At 35.7% G+C, this 19,935-nt stretch overlaps 4 protein-coding genes across 5 annotated transcripts; 3 read left to right on the forward strand and 1 right to left on the reverse strand.

Annotated features, from left to right (window-relative positions):
- The first annotated feature begins 1,871 nt into the window (after positions 1 to 1,871).
- On the forward strand, positions 1,872 to 5,620 carry LOC108201729 (protein NRT1/ PTR FAMILY 5.10). The gene is made up of 4 exons (XM_017370018.2): positions 1,872 to 2,162; positions 2,250 to 2,467; positions 3,795 to 4,339; positions 4,660 to 5,620. The coding sequence occupies exons 1-4, from the start codon at positions 2,033 to 2,035 to the stop codon at positions 5,474 to 5,476; spliced, it is 1,710 nt and encodes a 569-aa protein (XP_017225507.1). The 5' UTR covers positions 1,872 to 2,032; the 3' UTR covers positions 5,477 to 5,620.
- A 1,287-nt stretch (positions 5,621 to 6,907) lies between these two features.
- On the forward strand, positions 6,908 to 7,531 carry LOC108223294 (uncharacterized). Its single transcript, XM_017397470.2, has one exon. The coding sequence runs from the start codon at positions 6,908 to 6,910 to the stop codon at positions 7,529 to 7,531; it is 624 nt and encodes a 207-aa protein (XP_017252959.2).
- Positions 7,532 to 11,432: 3,901 nt separating this feature from the next.
- On the reverse strand, positions 11,433 to 13,262 carry LOC108201740 (uncharacterized). Of its 2 annotated transcripts, none has more exons than XM_017370029.2 (3): positions 12,925 to 13,262; positions 12,186 to 12,478; positions 11,433 to 12,080 (listed from the first exon to the last, which is right to left on the reverse strand). In XM_017370029.2, the coding sequence occupies exons 1-3, from the start codon at positions 13,030 to 13,032 to the stop codon at positions 11,552 to 11,554; spliced, it is 930 nt and encodes a 309-aa protein (XP_017225518.1). In that variant the 5' UTR covers positions 13,033 to 13,262; the 3' UTR covers positions 11,433 to 11,551. The 2 variants fall into 2 exon arrangements, with proteins under 2 accessions (XP_017225518.1, XP_017225532.1); XM_017370043.2 differs by having other exon boundaries at positions 12,186 to 12,489; positions 12,925 to 13,260.
- A 998-nt stretch (positions 13,263 to 14,260) lies between these two features.
- LOC108201718 (protein NRT1/ PTR FAMILY 5.10) lies at positions 14,261 to 19,060 on the forward strand. The gene is made up of 4 exons (XM_017370006.2): positions 14,261 to 14,497; positions 14,590 to 14,807; positions 17,495 to 18,033; positions 18,141 to 19,060. The coding sequence occupies exons 1-4, from the start codon at positions 14,368 to 14,370 to the stop codon at positions 18,964 to 18,966; spliced, it is 1,713 nt and encodes a 570-aa protein (XP_017225495.1). The 5' UTR covers positions 14,261 to 14,367; the 3' UTR covers positions 18,967 to 19,060.
- The last annotated feature ends 875 nt before the right edge of the window (positions 19,061 to 19,935 follow it).

A 19,935-nucleotide genomic window follows, 5' to 3' on the forward strand; every position in this document is an offset into this window, starting at 1 on the left:
GAGACTGATTTTATAAGATTTGTCCCAATATCCCCATATGAGCATAATATAATATCCCACTATTTATGTTCATAACCATTCACCTAAATTCGTTATATTTTATTAGAAATTGTTACTCCTAAGAATGGGGGAGAACATGTTTTTAGCTGCACAATCTCACGTAATTACTGAAATTAAGCACAAACTTGATTATTTAATCATTAAATCATGTTTCACATTTATTTGAAAGAATTATAATTTCATTATATTAATTTTTTTTTATTCAAGAGATTATATTTCTGTCATTTTTTAGATTATTTTTACGAGATAACAAGATATTATATTTTTATAGCAATGAAATAAGATAATGATAAAAATATAAATGTATGAGATTATATATTGCCTCTCTCCCAAAAGGACGACCCTTTGATTTGATTTTTTCCACGCATTTCAATGTATTCGTCGGGTATTTATAAATAAAATATTTTTCAAACTTTGTTGTTTTGTTCAAAAATATAAGATTCACATTTTCAGACAAAACAAAAAAATTGAAAAATAATATTTGCCAATAATTCTTCAAAGCGCATTGAAATACGTGAAAAAAAATCAAAGGATGATTATTTAGAAAACAGAAGGAATAATAATTTAAAATTATATTAAATAAAGTAACAATTTCCAAATTATAATTCGTCCAAACAAACAGCACGGCCAGAAAAATGAGTCCCAGATCTCACTCATCTTTGAGTACCTACACGTACAAGTACATCTCTCTTACAAACCACAAACCACCTGCATAGGTGAAATCACAAACGTCAATAGAATATGATGAGGGGAGGGCAGTAATGATTCAGAAACGCAGCAGACCCATTCGTTTGTTTTACATAACCAGAAAAATCGAAAAGGAAAGGAACCGTAAAGGAGTCACAAGTGAAAGGATAAAGCGCAGAAAAAGAAGAGTGTTGGTTTGTGGCTGGGAACAAAAGTAGTGTAATTTATAATGGGTCATAAAAGGGCGGGTGTAAGTCATTTCCTTTTTCTACCAAAATAAGGAGAGAATTGTATGATTACATTGTGGCATGCCCACCACATATATTGCTTCTTGTTTTTGTTTTGTGAATAAAGTTGAGACGTACACTTTCAGCCTCCATTTTGCTCATTAGTTCTCCGGGACCACACACTCTTGGCAAAAGGACAAAATGTTTGCTAGTAGGGTTTGTCCTAAATTTTAATTTTACAGTTTTGCTTCCGATTTTTCGTAAAATACAAGAATTCTGGGTAAATAATTTATTTTAATAATAACTTCTATAAGTAATTATACATATATATATATGATATCAAATTTTATGAAATGAACAAAAATATTGGGCATTAGAGTATTTGTCATAATTTTTTTTTATCTTTTTATGTTGATATTATATAAATATGTTTTTCTAGTTTTTTACATATAATTTTCTATCAATATTTATTTTATTGAACTTTCTGTGGTAATTAAACTCATATTTATAAACATTTTTAATAATATAGAAGATGAAATTTATTATACATTGAGATGTATTCCTTCTATTTTGAAATATAGGTCGCTTGACTTTTTTGACACACATTCTATGTCCTTTGACTGCATAGCAAATAATATTATTTTTAAATTTTATTCTTCTGAATTAAAATATTAATCATATATTTTTATTATTAAAAAAATATTCTAAAAATATTGATTTTAAAGCAGAGGTAGAAAAACAGGCTAACGGTCACAACCTAACTCTTAACTGATTTCACATTTTTACCGCGTTTCAAATGTCATAATTTATACAGAGGGCCCCTCATAAGTTATTTACCGCGCTTTCTTACACTACCTCTATTATTTGCGAATTGAGACCACAGCATCTCTTCATCATGTGAGAAGAATAATTCAAACTAACAATATTACTTTAATCACACTTAATACAAAAACCCACACAAACGCCACAACGATTAACACACAATTAGTCCATAGTTAAGGCAATAAAAAAACGCATAAACTCCATCTTAATAATTTCACGCAAATCGAGGTGGAGAAATGTCTACCGCCTCTTCACTTGTCTCTCCACTCCTGTCAAACGACGTCGTTGACGGCGCCGTCGACTACAAAAACCGGCCGGTGAATCGGTCGAGTTCCGGCGGATGGAGATCTGCAGGTTTCATCATAGGTAACAACTTCATAGTGCATCAAAGTTACTTGTAGTTTATTTAAATATGATTGATTTGATTTAATGGTGCATATGATTTGATTTTAGGTGTTGAAGTAGCTGAGAGGTTTGCTTATTATGGAATTAGTTTGAATTTGATTACTTATCTTACCGGAGAGTTAGGTCAGTCCACGGCGACCGCGGCAGCTAATGTGAATGCCTGGTCTGGAGCTGCTATGCTCACGCCGTTGCTTGGAGCATTCATCGCTGATTCGTATTTAGGTCGTTATCGGACGATCATAGTTGCTTCGTTTCTCTATGTTCTGGTATGATATGCTTTCGCTATTTAGTTTACTTATTATTATTATCATGAATCACAAATATGTTTCAAATCTTTTGATTTGTTGTAATTACATACGAAGTAGTGGAAAATTTGCATAATGATATAAAATGAAGTGATTTATTGGTAAGGCAAGTGATCGTGATATGGTAATAAGTAACAAGTAATACTAGGAAGATGGTAGGATTCTAACTTAGCATACATTTTTAAGCAATCTGTTGGTGTTAAATTAAACAATTGACAGTTTGGAAGGTTCAGATATGCAATAAATATGTGTTGTTATATGAACATAGGTAAGTATACATTTGTGTCTTAGATTGTTCTTGAAAATGAAAGATAGCAAAGGGTTAACTTTACAATAGTTTCATTGACTATATATAGTTAATCTATGAGTCAACGAGCTCAGCCGCTTGGTGATTGCTAAATTCAGTGTTTAAGTAGGTCATTTTAACCAACCGTTCACTTTAACCAACTCTACATGAATACAACTGTTTTTCCAGCCAACTGCAATTAGAGCCTGATCATGCTCTAAATTAGCTATCCCAGCTGTACCTGCAGATGACTGTTGTACATTTGGCATATTTCAAAATAATGGCGTTTAAGGTACATGAAGAAACAGCATTTTGTATACAAATAATGTTAGGTCGTACACTTTAACCATTTTGTACAATGTATACAAACATTGTGCCTTTGGGGGGGGAGCGAGAGTTATATGCAATTTTCTGTCATATATGAGATCAATCTTACACTTGTTACCAGATCAGAAAAAGAATTTGGAGATAAAGCAAGATTCACAATATTCAGATTATTCTGCTTGTCACCTTCTGTAAAAACTTGATTACCCCATTAGAGATCGGCGTCTTGTTTTCTTTTGCACAACTATAAGACCTTCTGTCAACAAACTTGTTTACCCCAATATAATTAGTGTCTTGTTTTCTTTTGTACAAATATAAGACCTATTGTAGGACAAACTTGTTTACCCCAATAGAATACAGTTTCTTGATATCTTTTGCACAACTATTACTGCGATAAGATATTTGAATTTTGTAACCGATTTCTTTTGTTTGCAATCCCATTCCCAGCCTAAACATGAAATGCACAAGGCAACATGCTTTCTGGTTGTCCAATAAGTGACTAAGTTTTTAAAGTTCCGAGAAACTTTATAAGCATTCAGATCGCTCAAAGATTATGTGTCAGCATGATACTCAGTACTCAATATTTGATGCACCTGTCTATATTATATTTATGAATTTTCATTAATGTATATACCATGAGGTTCTAATTATGATGTATTGGATTGTGATGGACTGCAGGGTCTTGGATTCTTGACCCTTTCAGCTGTTTTTCCTTTCAGCTCTACAAACTGTGAAAGTGCAACTAATTCTCTGTCGTGCCCCCCTCCGTTGTTCCAAGTTATCCTCTTCTTTTCCTCTCTATACCTTGTTGCACTAGCACAGGGAGGACATAAACCATGTGTTCAGGCATTTGGAGCTGACCAATTTGATGCAGGAGATTTGGAGGAGCGCAAAGCCAAAAGTTCATTTTTCAATTGGTGGTATTTTGGTTTATGTAGCGGTACATTGGCGGCGCTCACAATTCTAAGTTATATACAAGATAACCTTAGTTGGGGTCTAGGTTTTGGGATTCCCTGCATCGCCATGAGTATGGCACTGGTGGTCTACTTGCTTGGAACTATGTCATATCGATTTAGCATCAATAGTGATGAGAAAAGCCCGTTTATGAGGATTGGTAAAGTATTTATCATAGCAACTAGGAACCGTAGACTTACCTCTTCAGCAGTATCGGTTAACGAGGAAGCAAGGGGAATCTTACCCGATCAGGGTTCTCAACAATTCAGGTAGGAGTAGAAAAGTTCTTTTCAGGTGACACCTTTGTATCTTTTCATATATTTATTAAAATTGTATCTTTTCATATATTTATTAAAATAAGTTTTCTTTTGCGAACTTGCATATAGAATGAAGAAAATAACTTCTACTAAATTCTGTCTCTATAATATGGATGGGATTATTTGTTCCTACTTAATATACTATTTAACCTAATATGTACCACTAGTTCTTTGTGTCAAATGGCTTGCTCTATTCCATTGTGATAACTATGCCTTGTGCAAATATTTGATAATGGCAGTTTTTAGTTCTTATTGTTCTTCCTTTCCTGTAGTTTTCTCAATAAAGCGCTGATTTCACCTGATTCTTTAAAGGAAGATGAAAAAGTATGTAGCATTCCTGAAGTTGAGCAGGCAAAGGCGATTCTGAGGCTGGCTCCTGTTTGGGCTTCATGTTTGGTATTTGGCATTGTGTTTGCACAGTCACCCACATTATTTACTAAGCAGGGAGTTACGATGAACAGATCTATTGGGTCAAACTTTCAGATCCCTCCCGCAGCGCTACAATCTTGTATTTACCTTCCGGTACTTCTTTTCATTCCCATTTATGACCGCGTTCTGGTTCCAATAGCAAGAGTCCTGACTAGAAGACCCTCAGGGATAACAATGCTGCAAAGAATTGGAGTTGGACTACTTTTCTCCGTCTTTTCCATGCTATCAGCAGCTCTGGTTGAGATAAAACGACTCAGAACTGCTCAGGATTATGGTCTTGTGGATACACCTGATGTATACATCCCGATGAGTATATGGTGGTTGGTACCGCAGTATGTATTGTTGGGACTGGCTGATGTATTCGCTATGGTTGGTCTCCAAGAATTTTTCTATGATCAGGTTCCTAGTGAACTAAAAAGTTTAGGTCTTGCTCTATATCTGAGTATCTTTGGAGTTGGCAGCTTCTTGAGCAGCTTTCTCATCTCTGCCATTCAAAAGGTCTCCAGTGAAAACGGCCGTGATGGCTGGTTTGCTGACAACTTGAATCGGGCCCATCTTGATTACTTTTACTGGCTCTTGTCTGGACTCAGTGCATTGGCGTTGGTGCTTTACTTGTATTTTGCACGATCGTATATTTATAATCGACAACATACTCTTTAAGGTGCGTGTAGATGTTAAACAGTGATTGTTTGCAGTTATGAATCTTGTAGATATAAAGCACTTGTATCATCATTGATTGCTTTTGATGAACTGGATTCTGTAAATATGAAGCAAAGTTATGTATTATATATTTACTTCATTTGAGGATCTGTACTGATTTATTGTGCTGTCTATTATTCCTCCTAGTATACCTGTAAGCGCTAAAAATCACACTGAATAGCACTGTTTTGAAGACATGACCTCAATATGTACAAAAAAGTAAGTGTATATGATCACTAGACAAAAATATGCTAAATGTTGTAAGTTGCTTGTCAGATACATGTATTCAAAGGTTAAATAGTAAGGCTAGGCTTAGACTTGGAAATTTTACATTGCATTAAATTTTCTTGTTCCTTGTTTTGGCTATAAATAGCCTTCTTCGGATTGAAGCAAAATGCACCTCAAGCAGCTTGTTTTCTTTACTGCTTTGTTTTTATTTCTCTGCTCTCTACCTCCATAGTTAGTGTTTATAATTGCCAGTATTTTACAACACGTTATCAGCACGAAGCCCTGCCGGAACTGAGAAGGTATAATTTTATTTAAATGTACATATATATAAGTAGACGTGGTTATACCCTCTACTAATAATTTATATCTATAACCGGAGTAGACGTGGTTACACCCTCTACTAATATTTTAACTACATATGGCCGGAGCACCGCCTATCTACGGTACCATATAATTTTGGGTAATACCGAAATATAGTGGGAACCTTAATTTATAAATTGCCTGCCTATCGGATAATAATTCTTTTGTGCCTAACTAATTTATGCAGGATTTTCCACTTAAATATATTATTGGTTGGAGATAACCTGTATACGCAGACGTCCGTATGGCGGGTGAAAATCCATTTGTCATTTTATATATAGATCTATTCATAATATCGATGATAATAATGATGTACACATTTATTATTGCTTATTTGTTAACGCACCAGATTCAGTAGGATTTTATGTAATATTTACATTGATAGTTTAAGTTAATAATTTTGGTGTTAAATTCAGATTATAATGACAAATCTTACAAACTTGTCGTTCGTTGCGTTGGACATTTCTGGGGAGAATTATTTATCGTGGGTACAAGATGTAAAGTTGCACTTGGGTTCAAAGAAATTAAGCAACACAATAAAGGCAGAAAACACATCCACGGTCGAAGAAAACTTTACCTCTATTATTTTTCTCCGACACCACATGCATGAAGATTTAAAATCTGAGTACCTAGAAGTCGAGGATCCCTTTTGTTTTATGGGAAAATCTAAAGGATAGGTTCGATCATCAGAAACTAGTTTATCTACCTGCAGCTGAAAATGATTGGGCTAATCTAAGGCTTCAAGATTTTAAGAGTGTTCGGGCATATAGCTCAGCACTATTCAAAATAAGCTCTAGGCTCATTATGTGTGGTGAAGTTGTTACTGAGAAAAGAAAGATCGACAAAACATTATCTACTTTTCATCCCAATAATATCAACTTAGCCGAGATGTACAGGGAGCGCAAGTTTACCAAGTTTGGGGATCTCCTTTCAACCCTCCTTGTTGCCGAGCAGAATCATGAATTGGTGATTAAGAATCATCAATCCCGTCCAACGGGATCTGCTCCTTTACCAGAAGTAAATAACACGACATTCCAGCAGAATGTACGTGGAAAAGGGCATAGAGGTGGACGAGGCCATGGTCGCTACCGTGGACGAAGCCGTGGTCGTGGGCGTGGGCATTTTCGTCCTTATAATAGCTCTAGTCACCAGAAGTGGCAACCTGAAACACAGAGCAAAAGAAAGGCACCACAAGGAGGGAAAACTGACAATTTATGTCACAAGTGTGGAATGGAAGGGCATTGGTCACGTAATTGTTATATCCCACAACATCTTGTTGATTTATATCAGTCATCTAAAAGATCGAAAGGGAAAATGGTGGAAACCAATTTCGCCAACAACTTAGATGATTCCCTCATAATAGCAACCGGAGGAATAAGTGTTAATGGCCCTAATAATGAAACTCCCATATGGGAGGCTGAGGATTAGTTTCATTAGCAATCAGAGGAATGAGCATTAATGGTCCGAATTACTATAATTACTAGTGTGTAATGTGTGTTTTATTTGAACTATGTAATGTGTTATGTTCTTATAAATTATGTTTCTTAATTATATACAGAATGGATTCTGAAGATATATGCATTGCTGATTGTGGTACAACTCATACGATTCTACAGAATCGAAAATACTTTACCCATATAACCAAAACCGAAGCTCAGGTGGGAACGATTTCTGGAGTATCTAATATAATCGAAGGTTTTGGAAAAGCTAGTTTCGTCTTACCTAATGGTACACACCTGCATATTCCAAATGCATTATTTTCTAGTAAGTCCACTAGAAATCTTCTTAGTTTTAAAGATATCAGACTTAACGGATTTCACATTGAAACCACTTCTAAGGCTGGTAAAGAATATCTCCTTATTACTTCTGCTAATTCTAGCAACAAGAAAATCTTAGAAAAGTTTCACTCACTTTCCTCAGGATTATATATGATGAAAATCAGAACCATTGAGTCACACAATGTCATTGCTTCCAAACTCATAGATCCAAAATCATTTACCCTTTGGCATGAAAGATTAGGTCATCCTGGAGTCTCTATGATGCGTCGTATTATAGAAAATTCTACTGGACATCCTCTTAGAGATCTTAAAGTTCTTTCCAAAAATGATCTTCCATGCTCAGCATGTTCTTTAGGAAAACTGATTACTCGGCCATCTCCTACTAAAGTTAAGCTTGAAAGTCCAAGCTTTCTAGAAAGGATCCAAGGCGACATATGTGGACCTATCCACCCATCATCTGGTCCATTTAGGTACTTCATGGTACTAATCGATGCCTCAACTAGATGGTCCCATGTTTGCCTTCTCTCAACTCGTAATGATGCTTTTGCAAAATTACTTGCCCAGATAATCAAATTGCGAGCTCAATTCCCTGATCATTGTATTAAGTCAATTCGTTTAGACAATGCCGGCGAATTCACATCTGCAACCTTTGTCGACTATTGCATGTCTGTAGGAATTTCAGTTGAACACCCAGTTCCTCATGTACATACACAAAATGGGCTAGCCGAGTCCTTTATCAAAAGGCTTCAACTTATTGCAAGACCGTTGTTATTGAAAGCCAAATTACCTACCTCTATATGGGGTCATGCAATACTTCATGCTGCTAATCTTATTAGGATTAGACCAACTGCCTATAACCAACATTCTCCACTACAGCTGGTACTTGGTCAAATTCCTAATATTTCTCACTTCAAAATCTTCGGAAGTGCTGTATATGTACCTATTGCTCCACCACAGAGATCGAAGATGGGAGCTCAAAGAAGAATAGGTATCTACGTTGGTTTTGATTCGACATCAATAATTAGATATCTTGAACCACTAACTGGAGACTTATTTACTGCACGATATGCGGATTGTCATTTTGACGAGTCTTTGTTTCCTCCCTTAGGGGGAGATAAACATGTGAATAAGGTTAATCCTGACATAACATGGAATGCATCAGGATTACATTTTCTAGATCCACGTACCGGTCACTGCGAACTTGAAGTTAAAAGAATTATCCATATGCAAAATATCGCAAACCAAATGCCTGACGCATTTAACGATTCTAGAAATGTAATAAAATCTCATATACCTGCAGTAAATGCTCCAGCTAGAGTAGATATACCAATTCAAAAATCAAATACAAATGAATTGGTTACAGATTCAAAGCCACGCCTGAAGCGTGGTAGACCGGTCGGTGCAAAAGATATTGCACCAAGAAAAAGAAAAACAAAGAAAATCGCCCCTGAAGTGGCAAATGCTCCAGAAGAAGCAAATACCCCTGAAGTGGTATTATCTCCTGAAGAGATTCCCGTCCCTGAAGATTCGGGATTGAACAATCATGAAATTTCAATAAATTATGTGCATGATATGAAATTATGGGATCGAAGTAAAGCCATAATTGATGATGTATTTGTGTATTCTGCGGCATTGGATGTCGACATAAATTCTGATCCTGAACCACAAAGTGTGGATGAATGCCGTCGAAGAAAAGACTGGCTAAAATGGAAAGACGCAATTCAAACAGAATTAAATTCATTGCGCAAAAGAGAAGTATTTGGACCTGTTGTCCAAACACCAATCGGTGTAAACCCTGTTGGGAATAAATGGGTATTCATAAGAAAACGAAATGAAAAGAATGAAATTGTGAGATATAAAGCCCGACTTGTAGCACAAGGGTTTTCTCAAAGGCCTGGCATTGATTATCACGAGACATACTCGCCAGTAATGGATGGAATTACTTTTCGTTTTATATTAGGTATGGCGTCGAAAGAAAAATTACAAACACGTCTTATGGACGTTGTTACTGCATACCTATATGGATCACTTGATAGTGATATTTTTATGAAAATCCCAGAAGGATTAAAAATGGATGAGTTCAAGAAACCTCGTCATATATACTCCATTAAACTTCAACGATCATTGTATGGATTGAAACAATCTGGTCGTATGTGGTATAACAGACTTAGTCGTTATTTACAAAAGAATGGGTATATTAGTAATCAAATTTGTCCATGCGTTTTTATCAAAAAATCACAATCTGGTTTTGTGATTATTGCTGTATATGTGGATGATTTAAATCTTGTAGGAACAACTACAGAGGTTGATGAAGCTGTCATATATCTAAAGACAGAGTTTGAAATGAAAGATCTTGGGAAGACAAAGTATTGTCTTGGTATACAAGTCGAGCACTTGTCATCGGGAATTTTCCTCCACCAATCTACATATACAGAAAAAGTTTTGAGCAGATTTTACATGGATAAATCTCATCCGTTGACTACTCCAATGGTGGTTAGATCTTTAGAACCAGATAAAGATCCATTTCGACCACGAGAAGATGATGAAGAGGTTCTTGGTCCTGAAATCCCATATCTGGGAGCAATTGGTGCACTTATGTATCTTGCGAATAATACAAGGCCAGATATTGCCTTTGCTGTGAATCTATTGGCTAGATTTAGCTCTGCTCCGATGGCTAGACATTGGAATGGGATCAAACATATATTTTGTTATCTTCGTGGAACAATTGATTTTGGGTTATTCTTTCCGGAAAACTCGACATCTCAATTGATTGGATATGCAGACGCTGGATATTTGTCAGATCCACATTTTGGCAAATCACAAACTGGATATGTATTCACATATTGTGGTACAGCCATTTCCTGGAAATCCACGAAGCAAACTACAGTAGCAACCTCAACAAATCACTCGGAACTAATTGCAATTCATGAAGCTAGTAGAGAATGTGTTTGGTTGCGATCTATTATCAAGAACATTCAAGAATCATGTGGATTGCCGGACATCACGAGAAATCCTACTGTTATGTTTGAGGATAACACTGCATGCATTGATCAACTCAAAAAGGGATATATCAAAGGAGACAGGACGAAACACATTTCACCAAAATTCTTCTATACTCATGAGCTTCAAAAGAATGGTGAAATTGATGTACAACAAATTCAATCATGTGACAACCTTGCAGACTTATTCACAAAATCGTTACCGAATTCAACATTTGCAAAGCTACGACGTAACATTGGAATGCGTCGACTCAAGGATATGTTGCAGCAAAACTTCAGTGATTGATGTTTTCATACAAGGGGAGATTGTACTCTTTTTCCTTCGTCAAAGTTTTTATCCCACTGGGTTTTTCTTTGACAAGGTTTTAACGAGGCAGTCTATGATCCATGCTATCATGACAATCAAAGGGGAGTGTTGTAAGTTGCTTGTCAGATACATGTATTCAAAGGTTAAATAGTAAGGCTAGGCTTAGACTTGGAAATTTTACATTGCATTAAATTTTCTTGTTCCTTGTTTTGGCTATAAATAGCCTTCTTCGGATTGAAGCAAAATGCACCTCAAGCAGCTTGTTTTCTTTACTGCTTTGTTTTTATTTCTCTGCTCTCTACCTCCATAGTTAGTGTTTATAATTGCCAGTATTTTACAACACTAAAAGAATTATAGAAAGCATCTACTGGACCAAAACCAAGCCATTGTACAACCAATTTCTCATAACTGTGAATGCCTCATCGGCATCTGCATCTTCTTCTGCAGACTGAGGTCGATGAGCAAAGCCATGACCTCTTCCCTTGTAAATTACCACTTTAGATCCTTCGACAATGTTCTTCTCAATTTCTTGCAAGCCACTGACCGGACAGAGTGGGTCATTGTCACCGGCAATAAACAGAACTGGTACCTTGACACTTGCAGCCACATTGGGATCAATTCGCGTGCCATAGAATGAGACCCCAATTCCAAAACAAGCACCCTGATCTCGTGCTAACACATCAAGAACTCGACCTCCTCCGAAGCAAAATCCCAGGACACCAAGCTTCTTTGAGATTCCTGCAGCTACAAATTCATCAACCATCCATCTAATCCATGTATCTATGTCCTTAGCAACCCTTTCAGGGGACTGATTAGCAAGCCATGGTTCAAACGAAGTTTGTGGTCGTCCCTTTTCCCATGGATCACCACGAAATAGATCAGGCACAAGAACACTGAGATACCAAAAGAATGGAAATAAAGTTTAGTTTGTACTGATCAACGTCATGCCATTACTACTTAAGTAACTAAACAATGCTGGGGAGGATTACAGGACATACTTGTAGCCATTGCAAGCAACCCGATACGCGAAGTCTCTAGTTGCTGAGTCCTCAAATCCAAAGATATCTGACAAGAGCAATACGCCTGTCCCATTATTATTCTTCACTGCTGTGCACAGATATGCATTGATGCTATCAGTTCCCTCACCCAAGGAAAGCTCCACCCCGTTTACTAGTTCACAAGCTTCGTCGTTCAAAGTATCTTCCATCTTCACTTTGCTGCAGGACACTTTACAGCCCCCGTCTTTCACAAATGACAACGACAATCTCTGAGAATTTAGTACGCTGATATTCTGGACAATAGCTGAAGACATACAGTCAAAAGTTGTACAACAAATTTCTATTACTGTTAGATGCTATCAATTCAAATAAGCACATAATTTGCAATCTATTTTACCATCTTTAATTCTATAAAACACAATTATAATCAAAAAAATCAAGTGACTCTAATTTGGAATTACTACAGAGCAGGTTGAACTACATTTGAGCACTTGAGCAACTATAAGGCCTGAGATTAAACACAAACAACAAATTCTACATTATCAAGTACTAGACAACTATATATATTTCACAATGAATTGTGATTGAATTTAATAATATTCAATTATGAGCATATACCGGGGATTAATGATGTTATCTATATATACATAGCAGTTAGAAGTTAGAACTAGCACGAGAACAGTTGTTCTGCACTTTTAAAATTTTGCGGAAAAAGCCATACAAGTTAAAGAAAACATACATAAATTGTAAGCGCAGAAGTTGAGCTGAAAAGAAGAGGTGGTTTTAAGGAGAAGCAACTGCAGATTAATGCCGTTGAAGTCCCATGTAACAAACCCATCTTACTCATTTCTCTCTCTCAATATGTACAAAATATGCAGCTGTCTGTATAACTGGAGGAACACAGAAAGAGATTAAGTATGTATGGGTCTTTTTAGCCAAAGTTAAGCCTCATATTTTGCACAGGAAGGTCGGGCCTTTCCTACTGGATCACTGGATTCTACAGCAATTATCTCTTTTTTGAGAGTCAAGCAAAAAAACAAAGAGGAGAATTGTGGTTCACATGCACTTGAAGATGAACAAGGCGATGAAGTGTATTTATATTTCATTAAGATTGATTGCATTTCGATCCCTTAAGTTTGACTCGTTCTCATTTTAATACTGATATTTTGAATTTATACTTTCAGACACTTTGTATCTTTTGAGCAAATTTTTATCATTTTATTTTACGAAAATAAAAATAATTTGACTATGTTTCATGATATTTCGTTTTTGGCTTTCCTCTTTGTCATCAATACTTGGTTTATCACTGAAATTAGTCAAATTTTTACAATAAAAATTTGTAAATTTGGTGAAAAATAAAAGAACAGAAATATGGAAATCAGTTAAATGAGAGAAGAGTAAAACTTAATTCACGTGAAATGTCAGATGCCGAAACAATCAATTTTATAGCAAATTTTTTTAGAGCCAAAAACATACCAAAAAGTTATAATTTACATACACATTCTTAGTATTTAGGGCATAAGTAGAAACGTGTTCTTTAAATTTTTTTATAGTTAAGAGCACAACGTTCAGCCAGAAAAGTTTAAACACAAATTCAGTGAAATTTTATTTTAGGGACCGTTTGGGTGAGCTTAAAATAAGTGCTTCTTGCTTAAAATAAATAAGTGGAGTAGAAGTTAGAATCAAGATAAGACTTATAAGTTGTTAAAGTGTTTGGAAAATAAGTAGAAGCCCTGAAACAAAAGATAGTATTCCTAATTTTTTATAAGTGCTTCTTTACACAAACGATACGAATAAGTGCTCTTAACTTATACTCCCTCTGTCCCATTTAATTGTATACGTTTCTTTTTAACTGTTCGACACGCATTTCAATGCTCTTATAAAATATAGTTCCGTAACTTATTTTTGAGATTTTCTTTTTCTGAATAAAAATATAACATTCAAACTTTAATTCAGAAAAAGAAAATTTTAAAAATAAATTACACAACTACACTTTACAGGAGCATTAAAGTGCGTGTCGCGTCCCCGTCCCCGATGTATACTACTCAGGGGGACGGAGGGAGTAATTCAGAAGCTGGACTTATAAGTGCCAGCCAAACACCCACTTAATTTTGACAAGATGATGCTCGAAAGATCAACGACCTAAACATGACAAACAAGTCCAGAGAGTGAAATAAATCAAATGACCGCCGCTTCTTCCATCATCACTCCACTCCTATCCGACGACGTCGTAAAATTCGCCGTTGACTACAAAAACCGGCCAGTGTATCGATCAACTTCCGGCCGATGGCGATCGGCACTCCTCATTATAGGTATCACTCACCACTCACCAGTCACTATATACTATGTGTTGAAATTTATTAATATATCCCAAAGTAATATAAAAAATCAATTGGTTTCGTAGGTGCTGAAATTTCCGAGAGAATCGCTTATTGCGGAATCAGCTTGAATTTAATAACATATCTTACCGGAGACTTGGGTCAATCCACGGCGGCTGCTGCGGCTAATGTGAATGCTTGGTTTGGCTTCTCCCTGATCACGCCGCTGTTGGGAGCAATTATCGCTGATTCGTATTTAGGTCGATATCGAACAATCGTCGTCGCTTCATTTATTTATGTCTTGGTATGCCTATTATCTTTCGAATATATAAGTGTGAAAATGTGCATAGTGCGAGAGAAGTGATTGTTCAAATAGATGGTAATTTGCGGTAGTGTGCTTATTTTTAAATTTTTGTGAATAGTCCATGATGAGTGGCCTTCTGACTTATCAAGGTCGAATCTATATTGTTCTACCCTAGTTCACCGTAATTGTGGCTTTTTTTTCTTGTACTATAAATTATGAATGTCATTCATACGAGTGAAGGTAAAATATAGATATGCTTGATGTATTTTTAAGGAAAGAGGTTTTTTTTTTTTTGTCTTCTTTGATATTTACAAGGGTTGTATCTTTGTGTCAATTTTTATAGTTACAACTTACAAGCATTTAATCTTTGTTATGCCCTAATAGGACGTTTATACTGAAGGGGTAACATGGGTTAAAATGTAATTTTTGCTGATAGGAAGTATGAAGGGTTAATGCTCTATTAACTCGATCAAAACTTTCAGTTGGCCTACCGAGTGAAAAAAGCTTTCAGTCAACTAATTGTACCATTTAAAACTTGCAGTTAGGTCATTCCGTTAGTCTCCGTTAAAAACTTAATGTTTTAATGTTCTATTTCATCACTGTTTTCGCTCAAAATTTCAGTTGCCCTACCAAGTAAAGGATAACTTTACAAGCAATCTTCCCCTCCATTTCCTCATGCTCCTGATTTTTTCTCCCACCTTTACTATGGTGCCAATGCATTAGGCAATGTAGTTGATGTAATTTGCATGAGCCTGAAGTCTTAGCAGAATGAGTATTTATGAATTAGTAGTTTATGAATTAAACCAGTGACTACCTTTTAGTTTTACAAGCTTGAGGATGAATTAGTAGTTTATGAATTAATGAAGGAATGAGGTTAATGGCTCAAAAATTCACATAGATTGAACATATTCGGGAAGATGGACCATCTGAAAATCTGAAAGCCCCAAATTAACCTGAAGAACCCTAATTTATACACGCAAATCTGAAAATATATGTAATTCCGTTAAAGTTAACGTTTTCCGTTAAAGTCAAACACATGGTTAACGGCACTGAAATGTTTTTCAAACTTAGTTATGTGATTGTAAGTTTTTAGATGCTTTATTATTTAAATGAAAACTTTTTTGACTCGGTAGGCCAATTGAAAGTTTTGGTCCAGTACAGTGACCAATTAGAGTATTAACCCGAAGTATGAATGACACAAGTCCAATAGAGTGAAGAACTGCATTCCCAGGTGCAAGGATTGCATGTCCCAGTATCCCAGTCTGGGATACACAAACAGTGATGGGTGTGGAAAAAATTGTAAATGTATTTAACTCCTAAAGAAATAAATAGAGTTAACATCGTTATATCTCTTAATGTTTAACCGTGGACATGGGCGGATCTATGATTCAAATTTTGGGGGCACCAAGCAAATTTTTGGAAAATATCTATATATTTTTAAATTTTGTGGGGGCTTTTGCAAAATTTAGAACGGTAAAAAAATGTAAAACAGTTTTTAGGAGGGACTCGTGTCCCCCATACCTCTTCCTAGATCCGCCCTTGATCGTGGAGGCCTTAGAGCATTCACATTGGATTCCCCATCCCTATCCCTATATTCTTATTAAATTTAGTAATTCCCTAGAATTATCTTCATGAATTTAAATATCTTCTACATCTCATTCCCCATCCTACCTTACCCCATTCCTATATTCTTTTTAATATTACTTCCGTCTCTTTCTCTCTCATTTATTATCTAATCAGTTACACCTAAATTAAAAAATGAAAGGAAAAGGAATGGGGATGTACAGTGAGTCCCCAAATATGGGGTTTTAGTTTTTGTCCCTAAAACTAAACCCTATTTTAGAGTCTCGGATGGAGCAACAATTTTGCTAAAAACTTAGGAATTTCCTTAAATTATAAGGATATGGGAAGTATGGGGAAGCCGATGTGAATGCCCTTAGACATATGTAAAGATCATTTGATGAGTTCGGGATTTTCCATTTTGGACACTTAAGCACTCCTACCACCTTCACCACCTTGTCGCACCATCCCTCTAATTCAAGTCTGCCTAATGTAGTCCGGACTTAATTTTATCCTATTCCCGATATAATATGATGCACGAGTGAGATTCCTTTTCATTTGTTAAATTTTAAGTGACAAATTTTTTTGGCACAGAGAAATAAGGAAATGGGGACTAGAACACCGGGACGGAGAGTGTAATATATTATATACATTGCATTCCACCCAAATCCCCATCTTATTATATTTTCCCTTGTGACACACCGGATGCTATATTTTTGCCTGCTACTATATTTTTGCTTCTTAGCTTTGTTGTTACCTCTATCTCTAAAATTTACAAATTAAGTAGCTAGGATGTGAATCCATGCTGGCCGAGTTCATGTCAAATAAGAGAACAATATTGCAGAAGTTATTAGATCTATAAAGTATCTAGAGATATAGTTGTCGATGTATAGTTATCTTTTATACCAGTAAAATTGTCATAATTTATCTGAAATCTTGAATTATTTCCTTGTGTTAACCCCTAAATGATTCTAGAAACTTTTGTAAACACTAATTTTGTTTTAAAGTGGCGTTTTAGCGTGAAACTCTATATTCTTATGCATCTGCTTTTACCTTGGTCAAAACAATTTTTAATCTATATATCATGAAGTATATATTTAAGTTAACTACAATGGGATGGACTGCAGGGTCTTGGCTTGTTGACAATCTCAGCTGTTATTCCTTTCAATCCTACAGACTGTGATTCCAATTCTTTATCCTGTCATCCTCCCTTGTTCCAACTTATTCTCTTCTTTTCATCCCTATACCTTGTTGCTCTAGCACAAGGAGGACATAAACCCTGTGCTCAGGCATTTGGAGCTGACCAATTCGATGCTGAAGATTTGGATGAGTGCAAAGCCAAAAGTTCATTCTTTAATTGGTGGTATTTTGGTTCATGTACTGGTACATTGGTGGCTCTCACAATTCTAAGTTATATTCAAGATAATTTTGGTTGGGGTTTAGGTTTTGGGATTCCATGTATCACCATGAGTTTGGCATTGGTGGTGTACTTGCTTGGAACTATGTCATATCGATTTAGCATCAGCAGTGATGAGAAGAGTCCGTTCATGAGGATTGGCAGAGTTTTTGTTATAGCAGTAAGGAATCGTTCACTTGTCTCGTCAGCACCATCATTAAATGACAAGGCTAGGGAAATTTTGGCTGATCAGGGTTCACAAAAATTTAAGTGGGAGACTCCTTCATGTCTTCTCTTATATTGCAGATCAATTTTCCTCATACAAATACTAGATAATGGATTATTTTCGCTTCTCATTGTTCTTCCTTTTTTTGTAGTTTTCTCGATAAAGCACTGCTTTCACCTGATAGTTCAAAGGAGGATGAAAATTCGTGTAGCATTAGTGAAGTTGAGGAAGCAAAGTCAGTTCTCAGGCTGGCTCCTATATGGGCTTCATGTTTAGTATACGGCATTGTGTTTGCACAGTCTATCACATTATTTACTAAGCAAGGAGTTACGATGAACAGATCTATTGGGTCACAGTTTCAGATACCTCCTGCTGCATTACAAGCTGTCATCTACCTTGCTGTACTTCTTTTCATTCCTGTCTATGACCGTGGTCTGGTCCCAATCGCAAGAGTCCTGACTAGGAAGCCTGCAGGCATAACAATGCTACAAAGAATTGGAGTTGGACTACTTTTCTCGGTCTTTTCCATGCTATCAGCAGCTTTGGTTGAGATAAAACGACTTCAAACTGCGCAAGATTACGGACTGGTTGATACACCAGATGCATCCATTCCAATGAGCATCTGGTGGTTAGTACCACAGTATGTATTGTTGGGACTAGCTGATGTTTTTGCTATAATTGGTCTTCAAGAGTTCTTTTATGATCAGGTTCCTGCCGAATTAAGAAGTGTAGGTCTTTCTCTATATCTGAGTATCTTCGGAGTTGGAAGCTTCTTGAGCAGCTTTCTCATCTCCGTTATTCAAAATGCCTCCAGTAAAAATGGTCGTGATGGTTGGTTTGCGGACAACTTAAATCGAGCTCATCTTGATTACTTTTACTGGCTACTTTGCGGACTCAGCGCAATGGCATTACTGATGTATTTGTTCATTGCAAGATCATACGTTTATGTGCGGACAAGTATTCTGATACATGCATGATTAGTAATTTGCGATTATGTAGATAACCATCAAGGTATTATCAAATGACCATTGATCTCACTTGAGGAACTGTATTAATTGTTGTGTTTGTCTTGATCTTTTAGTAATTGTTTAGATATGTTGTGTTACAGGTAGCCTTACAGGTTGATCTTTTGCAAAAAGTCCATAGAATTGAAATCTCCAGATATTATCATGTGAGTAACGAGTGCAACTCCAAAAGTGATAAAAAAAAAAAAAAACAAAACAAAACAAAACAAAAAACTTGAGACAATTTTGTTCCAAACCGCTCTAATCTGAAATTAAAAAAAAAATGATGCAAATTTGAATCAGTGAATAATAATCGTCCAAATTTGGATATCAGGCATGAGAAGAATATATTAATCCTGAGAATTATTATTTTAATATAATATTTTAATATTTTAAATTTATTTTTTATATTGTTTATTTCTTTCGAATTATTTTGTAATTTTGTATCCTTGTTTTTTCAAAACATTTAAAATCAAAACATATGAATATAATAATGATGAATGAATTTGAATTTATATTTAGATCACGTAATTTGAATAAGATTTATATTTTATCTTAAATTTGAATTATTTGATGATCTCAATTTATATCTATGATCAGAGTTGTTTCAGTAGACTCCAGCAACACGAGATCTGTGCAAAACAATATATGTGGAAAACAGATTAAACGAGTGATTGCTGAGCGCACACATGGGTGTTGGAGCAATACATTGGTAACACAGATGGACACTGCACAAGTGTTTTGCAATATAAAGCCAAATACTCTCCTTTATGATATCAATGTGAGATTTCTAATACATTACTCATTTTACATTTCTTAGAGACCAACTTTGGATACTATCATCTCATTCATCTCTTTGTCATTTTGAGTGATTCTAAGTGTATTGGAAAGATCTCTAGAGAAGAACGCGTTTTAAGTTTCACTCGTTGTGCGTAAACAACA

Source organism: Daucus carota, chromosome 1, assembly GCF_001625215.2.
Source record: "Daucus carota subsp. sativus chromosome 1, DH1 v3.0, whole genome shotgun sequence".
Lineage (NCBI taxonomy): Eukaryota > Viridiplantae > Streptophyta > Magnoliopsida > Apiales > Apiaceae > Daucus > Daucus carota.